General features: G+C 37.5%; 1 protein-coding gene across 2 annotated transcripts in view; it reads left to right on the top strand.

Annotated features, from left to right (window-relative positions):
* The first annotated feature begins 3416 nt into the window (after positions 1–3416).
* Positions 3417–22947, top strand: part of BMP5 (bone morphogenetic protein 5) — a 79518-nt gene continuing 59987 nt past the window's right edge. For both annotated transcript variants that reach the window (XM_019537554.1, XM_019537553.1), the window contains exon 1: positions 3417–4592. In XM_019537554.1, the coding sequence (XP_019393099.1) occupies positions 4109–4592 (484 nt within the window). In that variant the 5' untranslated portion in view covers positions 3417–4108. The remainder of the gene's footprint in view (positions 4593–22947) is intronic.

Raw genomic sequence — 22947 nt, 5'->3', positions numbered from 1 at the left:
AATCAAGCAAACCTTTCTTAGGACAATTTTGCTGTCTGCTAACTGCTTCTGTTCTTTATCGTCATATTTCACAGCCTTGGAGACAAGTTTTCAAGATCATGGAGACAAAGTTTCAGCAGCAGCTAGAATTTCAGCTGTTCTTAAAAAGGAAAGGGAGGGGTGAGTTGCTGAAGATAAGTTCTGTCCTTGCTCTGTGCAGCCATATCTCTGGAAAAATCTTTTTTTCTTCATCCTGCATTTCAAAAAAATAGTGCATATTATATTCTGGGGTATGTTTTATGTGAAGGAATACAATCAATGTATTGCTCATGCTTTCCCTCTGTCAGTGTTATTCCCTTTTATGTTTTATGGAGTTCCATGTACAGATTGAAGTAGATGGCTCTATAGTGGTAGATAAAAAATACAACTTAACTTCTATAACTGTCTCAACAGAAAACAAAATTACAAATTTCTGTCTAAATGAATACAAAGATATGTATTTTATTACTCATTCCAAGTCAGCTAAATTGTTTAAACACACACAGATATGCAGTGTTGGGCCACTGAATGTTTGACTTGAACAATGCTGGTATAACACATACAAATTCTTCTCTATTGACTGTACTGTCCCTTCATTCTGTGTAATAATTCAGCTCCTATTTGTTCTTAGAAATCTTAATTTTTTCCTTTGGGTACTAACTTGTTTCTCCCTTGTTAGTCAGAAGGTAGGGCAGGGTTTAGAGAAGCATGAGCTGTAGGAGACAACAACCTACTTAGTCAGACAGAGCTAGCATCTGACACAAAAGCTTATGCTTTCTGAACTACTTGAGTTCCAAGATGCAACGTGCCCTACCTTCTGCCAGACTAAAGTGGCTTACCATTTCTTGCCCTATGTTCATGAAATCTTTCCATAAATCTTGTGGAATCTTTCCATAATCCAACAGAGAGATGACAAGGGCACTAACAATAAGTAAAGTTGCATAGGTTTAAGTCTGGACCTTCAGCTTTTGTATAATATAAATCTGGGTCCCAGATCTAGGCCATTAGTTGTGTGAACAGATGTTTTGGCTCCTCACCTGTATTGCTGGCATCTGATTAAGACTATAGGCATTTTAGGGAACAATCCATGACTATACGTATTTTTGCACATTACAAGATGCAGATTCAAAATTGTTCACTAATAATAAACAGATGTGACAGAGAAAGGCCGTAAGCATTCCCCTATGAAGCTACCTGCTGCATATGTATCTAAGCAGCTAACAGCTTCCGCATTATAAAAAAGTAAGACAATGTAGTGATTGCAGTTACTCAGTGTGTAGTTGAGAAGTTATGCCTGTAGAAATGCTATGGTCAAATATGAATCTGGGGGTGGTGATTTCCTGGTTCTCATGAACTTACAATAGTTGTAATGTATTTTTAACACACAGTTGATGCTAATGTTACCAGTTGCAGCGCCCAATAGAATGATACTCATGTGCTTGCTTATGTGGAATCCAAGCTTAATATATGGATATATAAGGTAAATCTACATGCCTTCATTTTTCAAAAGGATAGTCAACTTCAAAAATGAGCAAAAATTAGAACTTGAAATTCTCAAGTGTGGATTCAAATCCTGGATGAAAGCAGTTTTGGGGGGGGCCTTTTTTGTATTTTGAACCATATACAAACCTTGAAGGGGCCTTGCTAGTTATTCTGATGTGAATATGTGTAAAAGTCATGTGAAATCAGTTGGTTTCTTCCAATTCCCATTACTGGTATACTTTAATTTCATAGATTTCATAGATTACATAGACATTAGGGCTGGAAGGGACCTCGGGAGATCATCGAGTCCAGCCCCCTGCCCAAAGGGCAGGAAGTCAGCTGGGGTCATAGAATTTCATGTAAAAAGCTGTTGAAAACCTTAAATCTGAGCTCCAATTTGAAGCCAACCTTTAACCTAAACCAAAATTCAGTCCTCACCTTCTTCTGAATTGATTTTCTACCCAATACTAAATATTAATATGCTAGAGCTGTTTGTGATATTTACCTCTGGAAGTCATCTGCCTACAGGAAAGATAAGAAAAGGGTAATTTTGTCACCTGTTAAGGCAGGTCTCCTCCTTACCTCAATGAACAGATATTTTCATTTTTGGAGTTAAGTACTCTAGTTCCATAGATGTGAGTTTTCTATAGTGTCTCTGTCTATGGGACTTAGTTTTATTATGGAAGGATGTCATGTTTGTTTTGATTAAAGCTTGTTAAAGTATTTTATTCTTTGAAGATTTTAGCCAACAGTGTGTGGTAAGTTCGACAAATAAAATAAGGAACTATTCATATCTAGTTCTCTATCTAGAACATGGACCGCAACATAGAAGAAAAGTTTGTTTTTCTTTAATATTTTAGAGCAATTGTTCTTAAAATCTGGGTTATCAGGATGGGATTATAGTCTCTCCTAAATTCAACTGGAGCTGGTCATCTGCTGAGTAGGTGCTAATGACATCAGTGGAAGTTGTCCCTCCCCCTCCCCTACACTCCTAGTGTCATGCATTTCAACTTTTATTCCCTTCTTCCCTCTGCCTCCAAATTTCTTCAAATGCCCTCATCAGGAGAGGGAGGGGAACAGTTTCCCCAACTCTTAAACTAAATTTCAGGAGACAGAATACTGACACAGAACACTGTGGTTTTGTTTAAATGCTGAAAAAACCAGAGAGTAGCCTGTAACAAAATCCATAAGAGAACCTTTGTTTTCTTGAAGAGCATTTTATTTTAATACTTATGTTCAGCTATTAGTCAAACTATTTTCCTCCTATTTAGTTTATTAATAACAACTTTTAAGATTAAATCTGAGGCTTGACTTTACTAGGACATGCAGTGTGGTAAGTTTTAGAACTCCAAATACACTTTGAAAAAATTATCTCTGCAAATTGCAATCCATGTAGGTTGTACAGTGTAATTATAATTACACTGTTAACTTTTGACGTGTTGGATCTACTGCTTGCTGAACCAATTTGTTTTAATTCAATTTTCAGTTTTCAGGAAAGAACCAGCTTAATAGATACTTTCTTACAGCACTTAAAAGAAAAGGTAATATTTATTTACTTAAATGACTTTAAATTATAAACATTTCTCAGAATAATGGGATCCTAGTTTAGCTTGTCACAAGATTTTCATATTCAAACTTACTAAAATGCAGACTTGAAGATCTTTTGTATTATGACAACATAATTTCAACTACACATCCTAAATGTGTTAAACTTACTTTTTGGTACTTGATTCTTTTTGGAAGTGGTCTGTAAAATGTGGTAGGTAGTCAAATTATATATATTACTGTAAAGTAAGGGGGAAATGAAGCTTTGTCTGGCAACAGAAGGGTTAACCACTTTTTTGCTTTACCCGTTTCAAATTACAATGAGAAGCCTCTTCTTTCCCAGCAGGGTTGTGCTTACATTAGTCTTTAGATCTCTCTTGAAGAGAGCTGTTATATTTGTGCTTGCTAGAGTTGGAAATAACAGTTAAGAAGCCGAAAAGAGTTGCATGGATTTACAGGGGTTTTTTTTCCAAGTGAATTCAGGGAAACACATACATTTGATTAGTACATGCTTTAGAATTAATTTACATTAAGGCAATTCAAAAGATGTTAAAGTTATCACCAGGCTGCTGGACAAATATATGTTACATCACCAAGGTGCAGATCAAGACGAATCTTTGATTCAGGACTTTATTTTGGAAAGAGCGCAAGGTGTACGAAGACAAAATAACAAAGGAAGATAACTCGGGGAACTACAGTGTACCAGAAGATCAACTCTTGCTAATACAGCTCCCCACTAAAGACCCGGTTAGCTAAAGTTTATATAGGAATGCCTAGGTCAGCTGACAAAGTTCTGTTCTTCTGCTCCATAAATGCAGAAAAAACGATAACAACAGTGGAAAATTGGAAGTCTGAATTTCAGCTTTCTTAGAAATAACTGCAACCTGACACATTCCATAATATTTAAACAGGGAGGGGGGAATCACCGAAAATGTTGTGTTTAGAGATGACATTGACATGAAAAATAGGTAAATTTTATTTTTCAGCCACTGGGAAAGCAGACCTCATAGGAGCTCACCACAAGTAGGAGAAAGATTTTTATCTTTTTTTTTTCCTTTCAAGGATGAACCTAACTGTGCTCAAAGCTTTCGTGGGCTTGCTCTGGAATTGCTGGGTTCTGCTGGGTCATGCACAGGGAGGTTTAGGAGACAACCATGTCCATTCAAGTTTTATTTACAGGAGGCTGCGGAACCATGAGAGAAGGGAGATCCAGAGAGAGATTCTCTCTATCCTGGGTTTACCTCACAGACCCAGACCGTTTTCACCAGGAAAGCAAGCTTCTTCTGCACCCCTCTTCATGCTGGACCTGTACAATGCCATAACAAATGAAGAGGATACTGAGGAGATGGAGTATTCACTAAGGGGATCATTGGGAAGTGAGAGCAGAGGGATAAGAAAAGGATACCCTGCATCTCCAAATGGATATTCTCGGAGAATACAGTTGTCTCGCATGACTCCCATGACCACACAGAGTCCTCCTTTAGCCAGCCTACACGATACCAACTTTCTGAATGATGCTGACATGGTCATGAGCTTTGTCAATTTAGGTATGTTGAACATTTTTTGTTTCTAATCTGTTTGACAAACTGGGGGCCTGATCCTGCAGCCTGTACAGGGTAAATCTTGCAAGTTGGAGCTGTGTAAAAGTTACAGGATTGGGCACTAGACGTTGTACTATTAGTAAAACAGAAGCTGTACTAATGGTAAAGTAGCAACATTGTAGGTGGCCATGGAAAAAAGATTTCTCCAATTGTTTATATAAAGTCAGTTTCTATAACTCCCCTCTGCTGGCTTCTGTTTTCTTTCTTTCATTGATCTAATGAAAGTTTTAGCCTTAGGCCAGCTTCATTTTTTTCTTGATACTCAAAAACTCAAACACTTATGTGTATTGCTGGGTTATTTCCCTCACAGTTTTTTGTGGAGGTTAAACATGAACAAACATCTGATTGAAATATATTAACGTCTTAAATAATACAAGAGAAGAAACAAATCAAGCCCTTTCTGACAGATTTCTTATCTTTTCAGCTGCATGGATGCTTTTTTGCTATCTGCTGTTATTTGTACATTGCTTCTGTTTTATAAACTGTTGACTGTATTTTTAAAATTTTGCTGGCATGCTTAAGAGACTGGGTTGAGTCTTATTTTGTGTTATAAACAAACACAAGTAACAGATATAATATTTAATATCAGAAACTTGCAAAAAAGGTCTAGTAAATAATTCCTAAGCATTTAAAAAAAGACAATTAAACATATATAGAGATAAAACTTAATTAAATTGAATCTTGAGTAGATACATATCCATTAGTTATCATTACTCAATTCAATGAAAAAATCAGTTTAAAATTTCTTTAATAGAAAAGTAAACTTCCATTTCATTAAGAATATTGTTTTACTTACTATTTTTACAATTTTAAATTAAAATCATGATGTAGTGTAAGACTGACAGCACTACCTACGTAACTGCTAATCTGACCCTAAAAGCAAAGGAGTTTAATTGAAAAGCTAAAGGTTTTCAACAAGTGTTGTACAAGATCTGATAAAATCTTGCTTTCCAGAATAATACTTTCTATGGTAAATTTTTAAACATTGGCACATGTTCTGAAATACCTTTAGATTATCACACACATTTTATGGCTTTTATGTCTGCCACCTCTCTAATCCTTACAGCTGGATTAAAATGTTTCCAATCACTAACCTTAACGACCAGGATTTCTAGAAAATGACACCCTAGAGTTTGGTCATCATAACAATAAAATTACAATTTATTGATTATTTGGCAGATTAGAGTGAGTTTAATGTTCAGATCTTAGTTTTTAAAAGGAACAATTATATTTGGGACTTTCTTCTTTTTGTTTAGGACCTTAGAAATTAACAAGTTCATAAAATAATGATATTATTTTAAAGGTAATTTCCTTCCTGTTTTTCCCCCCTCAATGTTATAATTGCCTATGGATATATAATTGCACATGGCTACATATTGGTTTTAGAAAACATTAATTGTGTGATACAATTCACCCATAGTACTTACTGAATTTGAATTAAAATGCTAATTCTAAAAAAATAATTGGAAACAGATAGCTTAAGTTATAGTCGAGGCCTTGACCCTGCAAAAGTTTGTGTATGTACTTAACTGTACACACTATGGGACAGATTCTCAGCTGGTATATCTCAGGACAGGTCCATCAGTCACTGAAGTGCATTCATGTAGCGTCTGGCTCTGTAATTGCTCTTTGATTTCAATGGGACTTCTTACTGTGAAATGTTAAACTTGTGCGGAAGTCTGCAGGATGGGCATTAAATCGGCACTAGTTTGATCCTGCGGTATTTATGCAGGCAATTCCCACTGAGGTGAACTCAAATTTTGTTCCAAAAAACATGTCTTTTATCTATTAGAATTGTAAAAATATGTCTATTATTCTGTTCTATTCATTTAATTGGTACCTTTGAGCAGTGATATTGTATACTTATTTTATATTTTAAATGGTGGATGCTTACAGGAAAGGGCTTTTGCTTGTTTACAATTATTAGACTGGATGAAAATATGAAGAATGCCATGTTTTGTTTGGTCTCCACAGATTGCTAAAGTGTATCTTGACCCTAAATTAAAATGAACTCTTAAATCAGTCTAAATGCCCTTCCTTGTCATGTATTCTGTATAATTGTGGTTTATGGCACACTCTCCTTTTAACATTTATAACACATATTGATGACTAATATACATTAGCTTTAACATTTTTATTAAACAATCCTATGTTTCAGAATAATTAACATAATAACTAAATATATCATTGAAGCAGGTATCATTTAATACGATTTAAGACCCTGACAGGTAAAGGCAAACTCTATTAACATGCAATGAGAAGAGAATATGCAGTGATAAGTGAATGCTAACACACTCGACCTTAAAATCAATAAAAGCTGATGTATCATAGTAATAACTCAAGTGATTTTAGATTTGAAACAGCTGTCAACTTCTATCAAAATAATCTGCTTTGAAAGCAAAATTTACCATGTTAATAGCAGAACTTTAATTTAATACAGTATATGAATACAATCTGGGATTGTACAACTTTATTAATCACCATGGCATTTTAAATTTATACCACTGTATTTCCAATTATAATTGTTTAATGCACATATGGTAAAATAATAAATATATGAGAGTAAATATGATGTAAAGCATAATATTAAACTCAAGCTTCAGAAAATAAAATCCTCCTTGTGAGAAACACTTAAAAATTAAATAAAAAGACAAATGGTTTTCTATGAAAGAAAAAAACACTGTGTCTACATGATAATTTTAATAAAAAAAACAGTGGGAAATAGAGTTCTAAACTTCTCATCTTTCGAGCAAATTTAAAAACCACCAGTACAGGAATTTCGGTTCTGACAACCTTCAAGAAAGCAAGAGAGAAAAAAAATGAACATATTTTACGTCATTTAAAGTTAAAATAGTAAGCACATGCTGCTTATAATGATTTATGGCCCCTTCTTCCTTAAAAGATAGGACAGAACAGCGATTAGGTACTTTTGCATAATTGTGTACAATGCTATGTGCATTGGCAGCTCTCCATAAATATGGATGACCATAACAGGAGAGTTAAATGGGGTTGGTCCCAGCGGACAAAGAATAAATCCCCCAAAAAATTCACCCCAGAATTTCCAATGATGTGATCATATCATATCGCCTACAACTTCAAGGCTTCTTTGTTTTGTTTGTCCATGGGATTATTTTCCTCCCCCCCACGTTGTTATACTTTGACCCAGGCTGTTACAAATAACTGACTGTAGTTTATAGTTCTGGCATCTTCTTTTTGGCTAATCTCCAAAATCACATGTAGAATACCCTATTTACAAGAGAAGGGGCAAGTCTTATAATACTTGTATAGGCATATATTTTTCTTCTATACTCAGAATTTTGCAGGAGGAACAACTAGCTTAAAAAAAAACCCCAAACAAAAGTACAAGTTATTTTCTGCCAAACAATAAGATTGAATCAAAGCAGAAATATGGTTGAGGTTTTGGACCAAAGAAACAGCAAGGACTTTAACAATTGTGTTTACGCATTTCCAGTAAAAAGAACTGAGTTTTCCATATAATATCACAATGACCACTAACACTACTATACTTAAGGGTTTCTGCACATTGCTATTAAAATGTCCTGCATTTCCTTTGTTTTCAACTCATCTGCAACATTTGCTCTGAGAAGATATTTGAAGTTACTAAGCTGATTTTTTTTCTTTTTTTTCCTTTTCTATATTTGGTTTCAATAGATTTAGCCATTTTTATATTACATGGGTGGTAAAATAATAAAATCTGTGTTTTCAATTATTCTTTTTCCTCAATATGAAAATGGTTTACATTAAAACACAAAATGAAAAAAACTGCAACTGTAGAAGGTCATTATTAAATTTTTGAGCCTGAGCCTTGTATGCTAAAGAAGGGAAAGACTGTCATATTCAGCTTTAAAAGGCAGCTAAAGCATCTAAACAGACGTTATTCTCGTGTAAGAACTTTTTCTGCTAATCTTTCACTTATAATAAAAATGTGCCATGCCCTTGGAATTGATTATTGAATCAAATTTTTGAATCAAATGGAGATTTTCCTGGACAAGCATGAAATACCGCTTACTTATTTTCTTCTCCCCTTGGAGTTTGTATTGTGTTTTGACGATATTATTTATGGTTATTTTAAAAATGTTGTTTTTCTGACCAAATGTATACATATGGAATCTATACAACTTACTGTGCTCATTCAATGCTACAAACATAGTAAACCTCTACTTTTGCAGAGTCATTATCTTGTGGTCCGTAATCTACTTCCAGATCTATTGGTTTATTAAATTATATACAAAAAGCAGGAGCTCTTATTCATACTTAGGTATTGCTCAGAGGGATGAATTTCTTAAACAAAATTAATTAATGTGATATAACCTTCCACTCTAGAGTAACCAATCATTAGTGAGAAGTACTAATTTATAAAATGTCTGAGATGATGAAACCCCTCCCCCAACTACTGTTGATATATGTTGATAAACCCCATCCCTCATCAGAAACCATTTTTTCTTTTTAAGAAGTCAGGTTCAGATGATCTAGACTTAATTTAGCTCTGAGTAGATTTCTTTGACTATTCTACTGTATGTACTTCTAAAAAATATATAGGCTTTTAGCAGAAATGTTGACACAACTTCATCTGGTATGATGGTGCTATTATAATCTTGTGTTATACCGAAGTGCTATTACAGAAATCAAGTGTTAAAAAGCAGCACAGCCAGAAACCTTTATTATTGGTGTAAAAGTATAGTTATGAGATGTGTTAAATAAATACTCTCAAATCACTGATCTCTTTATATGAAAATTCAAAGGAGTAAGTTTAGCAAGAAATGGTGTACAAAGTTAATTTTATTTATACTCATCCAAATAAAATCCTTGATGGCATATTACATCTTTTTATTCTTCCTCTTAATACAATTTCAACTCATCCAATTAATAAGCAGAAACAATCCATTGTGACTTAGGTGTGCAATCAAATATAAAAAATAATTAGTTATAACTGAAAAATTATTTACTATAACCTCCTCACTCAGTTTAGTTAGCACTTGAGTTTGATTCCAGGAGAGAAATGCTATCTGTCTTACTTTTGCAGAAATTATACTATTTTGTTTGTTATATATATCTATTTTATATGCCCTTTGAAATCTTTCATACTATATTAACTTTATGAACTATATAGACATACCTCTGGATAGATTTTTGTGTGTTTCATAAATATCATCTAACAAACTAATGTTTTTATAACTGTCAATTAATTTTTTTTGCCAAAGTTAACACTTTAAATCCAAGTAAGTTATTATACCAACTCAGCCAAAAAAATGTCAAGCTCTCCATTAACTGGAGCATAAAACTGTCCTACTTCCCTTGCCGACAGATTTGAAAAAAATTGCAGATAAACTGAAGAAAACTGGTTTAGCAGATGCTTAGAAGTGCATGGTGAAGGGCTACATATATATGTATATGTTATTATTGTTATTCATATTTTTCCCATTGGGAAGAATTGCTGACCCGGTTTCATTGCTTCTTTAATATGTGTTGCTTTTCCAGACTAAACACAGACTTTGGGTGGGGATACAGGGGTTGTACATATTGTACTGTACATAGTTTCCCAGGAAAATACAAACTCATTGTGCGCTGGCTGTTAGAGAGGAACAGAGAGGCTAGTCGGGACTTGTTTTCTGTGGAACTTCTCAGAGGAAAAATAAGTCTCCCATGGGGATGTAAAGGTGCTGCCCTGACTTTTATGCTTCAGCCCCTTTCCTTATTCCCAGTCTCTCTATAAACTGCCAGATAACAGGCCAATTTTGGCATATATGTGGTTTCTTACATTTATTGCTGCTATTATTACTTACTCTAAACATAATAAGGTGTAAAGAGTTTTAGCACTGCCACCCATCTGCTGGCTGACTAACTGAAGTATCTGTGGCATGAACAGCTCCTTTCTTTTTCAGACTATGGAAATTCTTTTTGCTTTGTTTTCTTGGGCCCACAGGTGAACTCAGTTTAATAGGAAATAGCAAATTGATTGATTATGGTATAGTCATTGTAGATGTTTTCTGGTGTTTCCACCAGACTGAGAATGATCAGTTTATGAAGTGCCAGTTGCAGCATCCTGAGCTAAGTACAGACAAATCCAAGATTGAATCAATTCAATCTTTGTAGCTTAGTCGAAACCGTGGAGATTGAACCAATAAAGCAAATGAACAGACATTCACTTTTGACTCCTGAAATGCAGCCACATGCTTGCAGCGGCCCAGGCTAGAAGCTGGGGGGTGCTACAGCACATCCCCCTGCTCAGCTGGAGCAGACAGCTTGCCCACCCTGTGAGGAAGCAGGGTGGGGGCTTGCAGGGTGGTGAAAGGACTATGAGTTAACTTGAATCTGGAGGGGATCTGAGACAGAAGTTCAATAAACTGATTTAACCTAAATCAGTTAAGTCTGATACTACATCCATCCAGGTTTATTTTAAACCAGTTTGGGCCATTTTGCAAGTGGTTTATGTGAACTGAATTTCTGCTGTGTTACATATTTGAACCAGTTTCCTATGACTTATATCACCTTATGTGCAATTTCTATCCCTAGCCCTACTAAATAAAACTTCCTCAGGGTTTCAGAAGGGCTCTCTGGCTGCTACCAGACTTTAATGATTTCTCATACTTTTCCCATCCCCTCCTTGTCTTCTTCCCTGCTTATATTACAACTATGCACATCAGCCAAAGCAAGTCTCTGCGCTTTAATTTTATGTTTATTTTTATCTTTCCTTGGAGAAAATGAAAGGAGGTAAAAGCTGTAAGGACAGAAGATGGCACAGGAGAAGGGGAAAGAATGGACTAGAAAAGTGAATGAGATCAAAGTGACAGAAAAGAGAATGAGAGCAGGGTGATTTGAGAACGTGTCTCATTCCCAGTGTGGAAATGATGATCTGGAACATGACATATTAAATTTGAGAATGAAGTTAGAGAACTTCTAGAAAAAATGTTCGAGTGAGTGAGGAGGTTTTTAAAGCCATGCAGGTGGAGGGAGGGAATGGGATTCTTCAGGCTCCCTCATGGTGAAGCAACTACTTCAACAACCCCAAAGCATTTGGCTCCAGAGGCAAATCTTTTCATCCTAGCAAAATAAAACACAGAAAACCCCACTTCAGAATTTGTGCATGTAAGGAGTACACAGACAGGCTACTAACATTTACAGTCATAAATAACATAGTAGCGAGCTTTTAAAAACCACAGGTTAAAGGATGAGGACTGCCATGACGCACACAGAGAGGCTGAGATCAGAGGAGCAGCTAAATGGGGTCAGGAAGAACAATGAATCCCCTTGTTCTGAGTCATATTTATGAGTGCTTCATTGCACCTAAAGTTCATATTTTATTGGCAAGGCTGTGGGGTTTCCCCATTTGCTCATCTCTTAAAATAACACCCTTGGTTAAAAATTTCTATAAAACACACAAGTGCTACAGCAGGGAGAATCTGTCAAGCCTCACAAATGACAACTGTTCATTTTGGTAGTGGGGTTTGTAGGGCCAGAAGTTGGATGATATTTTTTATTAGATTTTGAATTCATTTCTGTGCAGCCCCCTCTCCCTCTCAAAACAACTGTCAAATGGGTACCACAAGTAGCACTATTATAGTCCTACCTTCAGCCAGGGTTTTTTCAAGCATAACATATACCGATTAATGTTCCTGTAGTGAAAATGGAGCAATAGTTTCCAGCCATTTTGAGCAATAGTACAGTTAACTAGATTAAGACACTGGCTGTGTCCTTCCCTGCCTGTCACCTCTCACTGACAAAATTACCCCACAGTGACAAAATTGGAGTGTGGAGATGGAGATACATATCCTTCATGGCAGATTAAGGGCTGGGCATATTGGTTTTTGGCAAAGGGTTTTTGGCCCATGAATTTCATTTCAAATGAACTAGATTTCTTTGGACACAATGTTGGTGTTGTTTTTTTAAAGACCCTGACATTTAATTGTAGCAACATGAAGGAAAGTGTCTTGTGGAAAATACTGTAAACCTCAATGGCCCATGCAATTCCTACACATTAAATCATTTACATTTTTTCTTAAATTACCTGTGAAGGAAAGGCCTTTCAACTCTCAGTCAGGGCAGAAAAAGGAAATGTATGTATTCAACTGATTTGTTAACATTGTTTCTTAAAATTATTTCACATATACTTGCAGAATTATTTTTAAAACATTTTCAGATATTTCTGATCTAGACAGAAAAATCAGTAATTTACAAATGACATGACTTACCTGTGGAAACATCTTGCGCTGATTTTTTTTTATATGGGTCATGATTTTCATGCTAATAAAGCCAAGCTCTAGGAAGAGAGTGTGTGGTGATAATAAACATTGTGAGTTTCTTTAGAACAGGCAGGAAAAGGTACCCACTCACCCCAGATATCAAGAACTTTGCAGCTATACACATCACAGTCTGAAAAAATATGTATAAAAAAGGAGTAATGGTAGAGTTACTAAAAATGCATGATGGAAGAGCAGATGTTGGAGAAAAGGAGAAAAGTCCAGTGCACAGAGCACTGCTAGCAACAGTTTATGCCAGATACCATGCACACAGGTGTTCCCTGCACTGTCCTGGGGTAAAAAAAAACCCCACACTGAAAAATCCTGGGGTCAAAAAAACCCACACTGAAACAAGTGGAGTGGAGCACATGGCAGCAGCTCACGCCACCCAAACCAGAGCCTGGCTGGCCAGAGCAACACTCCAGCTTCTAGCCAGGCTCCCAGCTGCAGGAGCACTGTGGCTGCAGCTCTCTGAGGCCCCTCGGGCCCCAGGTAAATTTGCTGGGGTCAATACAGTTGCTGGTCCCAGCCTCCCCTGCCACACTGAGGGTAACCTGCTATACACCAGAGAGCATGTGGCATCGGTATTCCCCAGGGACAAGTAGCAGTGACACAAGGTGTGCTGCTAGTTGTCCCCGAGCAACAAACATCTGTGCTTGTGAGGATGCGGCCCTATTGTGCATTCCTCGTGGGGAGTGGAAAGTGTTGTTTTGAAAAGTGGTGTCAGTAGATTGCTTTGGTTGATCATTATGAAGACCAGTTAAGGCAGATAGTTGTATAAATGGAACAAGGAATAATTAAGAGTAAATCAGTAAAAGTCATAATGAAATTATAGGGATTTTATCTAATCCACACAGCTGTTGTTTCGGCTACTTAGTTTTTGTTTAACGAACATAGAATTTGCCTAATTGTAATATAAAAAGTATGTATATTGTGTGTGTAGATATCACATATCTCTTATGATTTTAGGCATTGTGATTATTTTTTATTTAATAAAATATCAGAATAAATCATACTATACTTTCTCATGAGTAATATTTAGCCTTAGTAGCCCTGGCCTTTCCAGGCTGTCTGCTTGCACCAAAGTTTATCAGGTGATTGTTTGACCCCTTGTTAATTGTACTTAATTGCCACCTTTGTCACATTTTGAAATAAGGACGGAAGTTTATGGATCTGTTTGGCAGAGTAAAGACTAACAACAGGATTGGAGATTATAGTGAGGGGGTGGGTTACCTGTTATTTAGTTCAGTGAGAGATGAACAGTGCTCCATACTTTGAAGAATTATTCCTTTAAACTCCTCTTTTTCATAGATAGGTATGTCGGAGAAAAACAGAAAAAGTAATCCTTTTTCTTTTTTTGCTTTCTGCTAATGGCTTCTTCTCTCTGTTCCTCAGCTTTGGAGCTTTTTAAAGCCCTCAAAATCAGTAAGGAGCCTATATCCTGTTTATCACCAGCACAGACTGGATTTTACAGAGGAAAACATGAGAACCATGCCTCTGTTCCCATGAGAGATCTTGCTCTCATTCTCTAAGACTTTGTAGTCCCTTTTCTTTAGTGTTGCCAGTTCTTATGAGCTTATTGTGAGTCTTCTGATATTCCATAATTTTCTTGGAATCCTGTAATTTGTGAGAAGGTCTGCTTTCATTTTAAAAAAAGTTTTTTGACCTTCGTGGTTGCAGAAGCAAACTTGAAATGCTCAAAAATGAGAAGGCAAAGAAAAGACTCCAAAATGTACTTTTTTTCAGAGTAGAATGATGTTTAAGCCAATTGTTGTGACTCATCTTCTTCTAACAGTTGACGCTTCTTCAGCTAAGCACTGGACCAAGAAGCATAACAGAGGAGGAGAGCAGCACTGCTTTGCATCTGCTGCATCCCCACACATGTAGTGTAGTTACCATTAGTGCAGTGTGGGACAGTAACAGGACCCCACCTGTACAGGTAACTGTAACACACCCTTGCAGTCACACTAGTCCTATCTCTTACTCTGGTTTCACTAGGGTACTCCCCCACCTGCCACACTTTTGATTATATAAATTTGGGAGACTGCCTCAGAATAGCAGAGTGAGTGTTGGAGTGCTCCACTTTACCCTGCTTTTCATTGGGTTACTCTGTCTGGCCCAATATGTCTCTCTGGTGCTTGTTCACCCGACACTTAGGGCCTGCAAAACCACGCCTGCCCCACTACACCTTCTCTCTGGGCATCTTAAAGCCACCCCATGTCTCACAGAAAATGCAAACCTTGAAAGAAAACCATAGGCAAACTCATTTTCTTATCTCTGATGTGCAGAAGAACTCTTTCTGTGAGCCTAGTCTGGGTCAAAACTGACTCTTCAGCCTAAGAGCACTGTTTAAATCCCTTGCTTAGCTCCTTCCCTTCAAGTCACCTGATATGGACTTCTCATGTGGGTACAGGGGTTTCTTGCTTTACTAATTAATGTGGGTTTTTTGAAGCCTGCCTCTCTGTGGCCTCCACCTCCCACTTGCCTCTCTGCAATCAACCTTACAGCTCTGCATCCAGCTTCTGTCTCTCCAGTAACAGGGGTTAGGGCAGGGGTGGGCAATTGTAAGTGGGCGGAGGGCCACTTACTGAGTTTTGACAAGCCATTGAGGGCTGCATGATAGGCAGCTGGGGGAAAATAAATATTAATTTTCTAAATTTTGTAGGGGCCCAGTGCTGCACTAAGAATAGGTATATTACAGATGTTTGAGGTGTTCTTTATGCAGAGCAGAGCTTTGTAGCATGATCTTTTGACAGTGTAGACATACTCTTGGACTGGACAGCTTGTCTTTCTACTGGAAACTGTATTATAAGAGCTCCCCTAAATCAGGGGTTAGCAACTTGCGGCCTGCTAAACCATTGGATCTGGCCAGTGGATGTAGGGCTTGGGCAACAGGGGACTTTGACTGCAGTTGCTTTTCCTGGCTTGTCAGAGAGACAAGTTTTGCTGGTGGCCACATCCAGTAGCTGCCAGTCTGCCCACTCACCTCTGAACCAGGCTGAAGCATTCTGGTCCATAACCGGAAAAGGTTGCTCTACTCTAGTTCTATCAAGAAAGAGGATGAGATAACAAGTCAGATGACTTTCTGTTCTGAAATAAGTGAAGACAAAAAGGAAAATAAACAATACAATGAAATTGAGATGACTACATCTTCAGCTAGCTTAATTAATACAGCTCTTAACTTCAGGGCTAGGTAAAGACATTCAAAAAGCCTAAGGCAGAATCATTCTAAGTAATGAAGTAAGGTTTTTATAAGTGGCATAGTTCGGAACAACAGTGAGCAGAACGTACACCTGCACCTTGGTAGGGGCAGGAGGGCAGCAGGGTAACTCTTAGATCGGGTTCTGCCATTTTTAAGCCAGTCTTTGTGTCGAACTTCTATTCTGTTATGGGTATAGGTTGGTTTTGTGTGCCAAATTTCTTTTTTGTTACAAGTATAGACTGGTTTCTGATCAGTTCTACTGGTAAAAGTATAATGTCTCTACCTGGCCCAGTAGAGCAATGCTGGGTTTGACCCCAAGATTTTAAGAAAATAAATCTGAAAAAGAAAGGAAAGATTTTAAGAAAGAAACATTTCTTTTTCTAAGAGTTTCATGAAGAATTAACATTGGTTGTGGAAACTTGTATAAAAATCCATGTTATCCAATATTTGTCATGTTGTTGCTGGAATTTAGAAGTTGGTTAACACTAAAATATACACATTTAGGCAAATATGGTACTATTGGTGAACCTGGCCACCCAATAAGAACAACATTCTTGAACACTAAGTATTAGAGGTAGCCAAAACAAAATCTACAGGTTAGCTATAGCTGTTTATATTTATTTGTATAAGACATCATCCATCTTAACAAAGTAGGTGTTATTATGAGCACGGTAGGTTAAAAAGCAAAACATAACAAAAGCTGAATAATACAATAATCTATTCAAAAAAGCAAAAATTATGCATACCCTGCAGTATCAGCCACCCAAAAATGAAACTGAAATCTTAATAAAGGAATTGTAACTTTAGGAGAGATTTCTTCGACTAGTATCATAAGACAAGTTAACAGTATTTTTTAGAGTGAATCAATTTAGGTAACATTTTAGGATGTAGCCATTTTATTTTTCAAGGTATCATGTCAAAGCACTGTATATGAATCTGGGAATGCATGTGTGTTCGCTTCTAATCACATCAGAGTAGAAATGAGTTTATAAAGTGGCTAAATAACCAAATGTTATAATGGTTAATGTATAATGACCTAATTTTCTTTACTTTTATCTTGGAAAATCCAAGGTAGCCCATGTTACAATGTGAACATACGATATAGAGGTCACAATATGCAAGCACTGGGGTGAGGGGTGGGATTTGAATACTTAAACTGGGATAAAGCTTGAATGATAGTTTTACTGTATGCATTGCATACAATAGCCAAATATGGTATGAAAACATTTCAGACTTGTGTGTTAATCTTGTGTTTAGAGTGCAACCTGCTGCACTATTTGAAAGAAATGTCTTTAGTTAACATGGCATGACACCTGTTGGAATATACTGTGGCGTGCACACAACCACATTGTTTCAGCTTGCTTCAGGAGAAAAGGTTGCATTGAGCAAATTGGGAAACAAAGGGCACCTATACATGTGCAGAAAAGCTGTTTTGACATGCTGTAATTACATGATTAATCATGTCTGCCGGAGTGTGGTAATTAACATGCTCCAGCAGACTCCAGTGTCATGCGTATCCGTGCCCCTGTCCTGAAAAATGGTGGCAAGGGTACCTTAACTAAAGCTCATTTGATGAGCTTATTAGTTAAAGTACCCACACCGCCATTTTTCAGTGTGCGAACACATGTGATGTCCTGGGTGCTTTAATTAGCGCAGCTCTCAGAGCCGCTCTAATTAAAGCATCCTGGAGCATGTGTATAAACGCCCAATGGCAATCCAAAAAGGAGCAGTCCATGAGGTTTTCTGTATGTGGAATGGACACATAGGTTTGTTTTTCTTTAAAAATAGACTAAATATTAGATTACTAGTCATTTCTAGCCTTAGGAGTAACAGGGATTTAGTGTAAACATCTGTGGAGGTAGAGGTTGATCCTACACTGGATTGTAAATGCCAGATTTCTTCGTAGTCCTGGCCCTAACTTCATCCCATTTGAATTCAAAATGCTCAGTACTAATGGCTAATTTACCAAACAAAAATATCTTTGTTTCTGGAGTTAGTGGCTGAACAGCCAAAATTGTTTCATATAAAATATATTTTAAAGATGTTGTTTTAGTTGTTTCAGAGGTGAATTGTGTTTATGGATAACTGCAATTATTGTGAGTGATTTGTTGAAGAACTGATGAGGGGCTTATATTTCAGTGAAACTTAATGTCTAAATGCACAAGAGAAGTGGAGACTTAGATGAAAAAGCAATTGAAAGGCAGGGATGAAGAAAGGATCACAGAAAAGAAAATAATCTCTAAGATGATTAGTGACCAACTGTATCTCTGACCACACAAGGAATATCAAATCTACCCTGCCTTCCACCATGGCATGACACAAGGGATCTGTGAACAGCAACATGACCTGCCTGCTCAGGATGCACTATTTTGGAACCAGAATCATAGAAAATTAGGGTTGGAAGGGAACTCAGGAGGTCATCTAGTCCAACCACATGCTCAAAGCAGGACCATCCCCAGCTAGATCATCCCACCCAATCCTTTGTTTAGCAGGGTCTTAAAAATCTCCAAGGACGGAGAGTCCACAACTTCTGTTGGTAACCTGTTCCAGGGTTTTAATACCCTTCTGGCGGAAAAATTCTTCCTAATATTTAACCTGAGCTTCCCTTCCTGCAACTTGAGACTGTTGCTCCTTGATCTGTCATGTGCCACCACTGAGAACAGTTTAGCTCCATTGTCTTTCAACCCCCCCTCCATCCCTTCAGGTAGTTGAAGGCTGCTATTAAATCCCCCCTCAGTTTTCTCTTCTCTAGACTAAATAAGCCCAGTTCCCTAAGTTTCTCCTCATAAGTCATATGCCTTAGCCTCTGCCATTCCCCTCTCTTGGACTCTCTCCAATTTTTCCACATCCTTTTTGTAGTGGGGGGCCAAAAACTGAACACAGTCAACTCCAGATGTGGCCTCACCAGTGCTGAATAGAGGGGAATAATCAGTTCCCTGGCCTTGCTGGCAATGGTCCTACCAGCACAGGCCAGTATTCTATTAGTGTTTTTGGCAACAAGGGCACACTGTTGGCTCATATTCAGCTTATTGTCCACTGTAACTCTCAGGACCTCTTCTGCAAAGTTTATGCCCAGCCAGTCACCACCCAGCCTGTACCAGTGCATGGGATTGTTCCATCTTAAGTGCAGGACTTTGCACTTGTCCTTGTTGAATCTCATGAGATTTATTTTGGCCTAGTCCTCCAATTATTGTAGGTCACTCTGAATCCTAGCCCTACCCTCCGGTGTATTTACTACTCCCCCTAGCTTGACGTCATCTGCAAACTTGCTGAGGGTGCACTCTATGCCATCTTCCAGGTCTTTGATGAAGATATTGAACAAAACCAGCCCTGGGGCTCTTCATTTGATACCGAGCAATTGATTACAACACTCTGAGTCTGATTATCCAGCCAGTTTTCTATCCACCTTACAACCCATTCATCCAGCTCGCAGTTCCTTAGCTTGCCTGTCAGAATGTTGTGGGACTGTAGCAAAAGCCTCCCTAAAAGTAGCATAGATTAGTGTGGAAACAAAGCTTAATGTAGTCTGCTCAGCTCAGTGCCACAGTAAGCTGGCTGTACTACTTCTGGTGTATATGGTTCCATAGTGCCATACTGACCACAGAATACCTTTGTGCTATTCCACAGCTGCTGTCCTATCTCAATCCTAGCCATTTTTTCTCCCTCACATTTGTGCTTTTCTTTCTTTCTCTTCTCTCCTCCCTATTTCATTTTGATACCATATTATTTCTTATTTCTATTTTTCCATTCCTTTTATTTTGCTTGTACATTATTTGGGGTCTCCTTTGTGTGTGTCTCCACAATAATGGAAAGCTACCTGTTGCTAAGGGGTAGGCACCCACTGTGATGCTACCTGAGCTGAGATCTCCACTAGCATAAAAACTGATGTGCCCAGACTGTCCATACCACCAAAAAGTTATGCTGTCTATTGGCTTTGAAGGGTGTGTACAGCTGTTCACTGTACCCAGTTTACATTTATGAAGCACATGCAACCATGTGCTAATGCAGGGAACTGCATAGGGAACCTGGTGTAAGTAACGGGTTGGGGGCAGAGGCAGGCAGGATTGCAAGGGAGGGTGGGGCTAGCAGGTCTGCTGTAGGGTTTGGCAGGTCTAGGAGGGTTGGCAGGAACAAGGGGGGCTGGCAGATCTGTGGGGAAGGTAGGGTTATCCATCTAGGAGTGCAGGGGTTAGGGGGCTAGAAATAGCCAGGTCAGGCTTGGGGGATAGGAAGAGCAGAGCCCTGGGGCTTGAGTGAGCAACTGGCTATTCCTGGCACTGGGACTAAACTCTGAAATCATACAGGCTTTCGATAGATTTGGTTAACTAGTTCCAGGTCTAATTTAGTTCACCTAGTTAGGTCAATCTAAATGTAAAAGTTGTATATACCTGAAGACATCTTTGTTGCTACATCCTAAACTTCATATTGGTTCTAAGGAACAAGACGTAGGGGGATGGAATTAGAAGCCAGTGTGTTTCTCTTCTAACTTTTAAAAATTGTAAGCTACTACCTCCTGGAAAATAATTAAAGCATTCATAGATTTGGGTGAGTTCTAAATTAACTTGGGTCATTCAAGAAAAAGTTCTGGGTGTCACAGTAGACCATCCTGTGAAAATACTGTGCTGTAGCACTCAATGTGAGAGAATATTAGAGTACATAAGAAATGCGTTATTTGTTCCCAGAAACTCATGATTTTGGCAGAGGAAAGCATGTCTCAAACACGTTCTGCACTCAGTACAGCCACTCTGATTTCTATTACAAGCATGCATGATGCAAGGTTATTATCAAGCTGAATGCATTCATGGGTTTACAGATTCTTGAAGGGTTTAAATAAACTGCAGTTCTGTATTTCCTTTGAGTTTTATAATAATAAATTTAACTAAATCATTACGTAAGTTGCAGACCTAGAGTGCTATAGCTCAGATTGAATATGTGAGGGTTTTTTTTTTATGTGGCTATTTTGTCATATAATTGACTGTCACATGCATCCTTATCCAAAAAGTATATAAATCACTGCTGCTCCTGACTTAGTGGAGTTACATGGACTTACGCTAGCTGTGTATTTTGTCCAAAGTATTTTGTGTATATATATTTCAGTGTATTTAAAATGTCTTGCTAGGAATATATATTATATAATGTGTTGAAGTAATTTTGAAATGCTCAGACATAATAAGCCTTTTTCTCTGTGTTCTCTAAATTAGATATTTTGGATAGTTTTTTCATCCTTGTAACAGCTGGATTGATTTTATTGAATGTTTAGTCAAAATTAAAATACAGCATTTTAAATGAAAGCTAAATGCAGCACAGTTATTAGTAACTATAACATGGTTGTTTATTCATCCCCAGCTATTTGAAAAGTTAAACCATTCTTGTTTTGCCTAATCAGAAATTGTTTCCATGTTTTAAACTAGTCTTATATTATAACAAGTAAAATGTGACTCATTGATAATTTTGGCTTTGATTGGTAGCGTAATAACATTAAAACACAACAGTATTAAAATATCAGCATCCCCTATAGATTTGGGCATGCTTTAAAAGGTGTTTTTAAAAGATGGAATTAAACATTAGATGAAGTTAGTCAAAAATGTGCAAAAGGTAATCCCAGTGTTTTTTCCTGCCCATGTGCAGGGGGGCTGGACCTATTGATCTGTAAGGTCCCTTCCAGCCCCTAACAACTATGAATCGCCTCCATTAGGTAGAAAAGTAGGGCTTAGCAAGGTTTGGGAAGACAGATGTGCTGCAGCCTAAGCTCTCTGGTCCATTGCCTCTGGTAAAATGCTCCTCAGCCTTCTCACAAATTATGCTTCAACTGCAAACTCTTCAATTGCAAAAACAGTTGCAGCTCACCGCGGTCCCCACCATTTCCTTACCATCTGACTCCTTGTGCAGTTTTCAGTATGAACCTAAAATTAAAATTGAACAAGATTGCAGTATGTCAAGGGAGAATTTATCCATGAAAGTTCAACAATTAGAAACCAAAATGTCTTTGGTCCTTTCACTCTTACATATATTATAGACTTGGCCCAAGAATTAGTTTTGAAATGTAATCTGACATGTCAAACGTCAACGAAAATTTAGAAGGTTTTATTAGGCAGTGAGTTCTCATAAGGGTTTTTGTCCACTTCTGGTTCACTAACCTGAAGGCTGCGTTGGTTTGACAAACTGATCTTTAGGGGAGAAACCTGGTTACGATTGTAATCTTTCTTTTATCATTGTAACATTTTCTGTGAAAGAAAACTACAGCTAAATATCAGGTGGGAAATGGACTATATTATTATGTAGTAGATTTTTCAAATTCAATCAGGACAAATAGATAACTTAATTGAAAAAAAACCAACCCATGAAAAAGTTAATGCTGAGGTTGTTGAGGTATCAGAATAAGTTCTTTTGTGCCTTTATTTGCAATTGCATAGTTGAAATGAGCCTTCTAAAAGGATTGAAATAATATATAAAATTTGACTTACCTGCTTGAAATGGGAGCTCTACTGTATTTTGTCTATATCTACACTAATATTCTATTAGCTTTTTAAAGACTTGGTTTTCTTTGTAGGAATGTAATGTCAGCCTCCTCTGTAATAGGTATGCCAATATGAATGAGGCTGTTGATATATAACATACTGCTGTACTAAATAAGGGTCCTGATTTGTTGGACCCATCCCCAAACAAACAAAAATTCACTATCTTTTGGATGAGACTATTTCTTGAATGAGATCATTTAATGGCATACCAATGGCACAAATTGGTCCTGAATTTGGCTAAAACACAGACAGCAAAGTCCCACCGCTCACGCAGGTTTCTAACCTGTGTACAGGACCTCCACCTGACGCAGGAGGTACATGGT

The sequence above is a fragment of the Crocodylus porosus genome, unplaced genomic scaffold, assembly GCF_001723895.1.
Source record: "Crocodylus porosus isolate Cpor-Errol unplaced genomic scaffold, CroPor_comp1, whole genome shotgun sequence".
NCBI classification, from domain to species: Eukaryota; Metazoa; Chordata; order Crocodylia; family Crocodylidae; genus Crocodylus; species Crocodylus porosus.
Note: the sequence above shows the minus strand (reverse complement) of the source record. Positions and strands in the feature narration are given on the sequence as shown.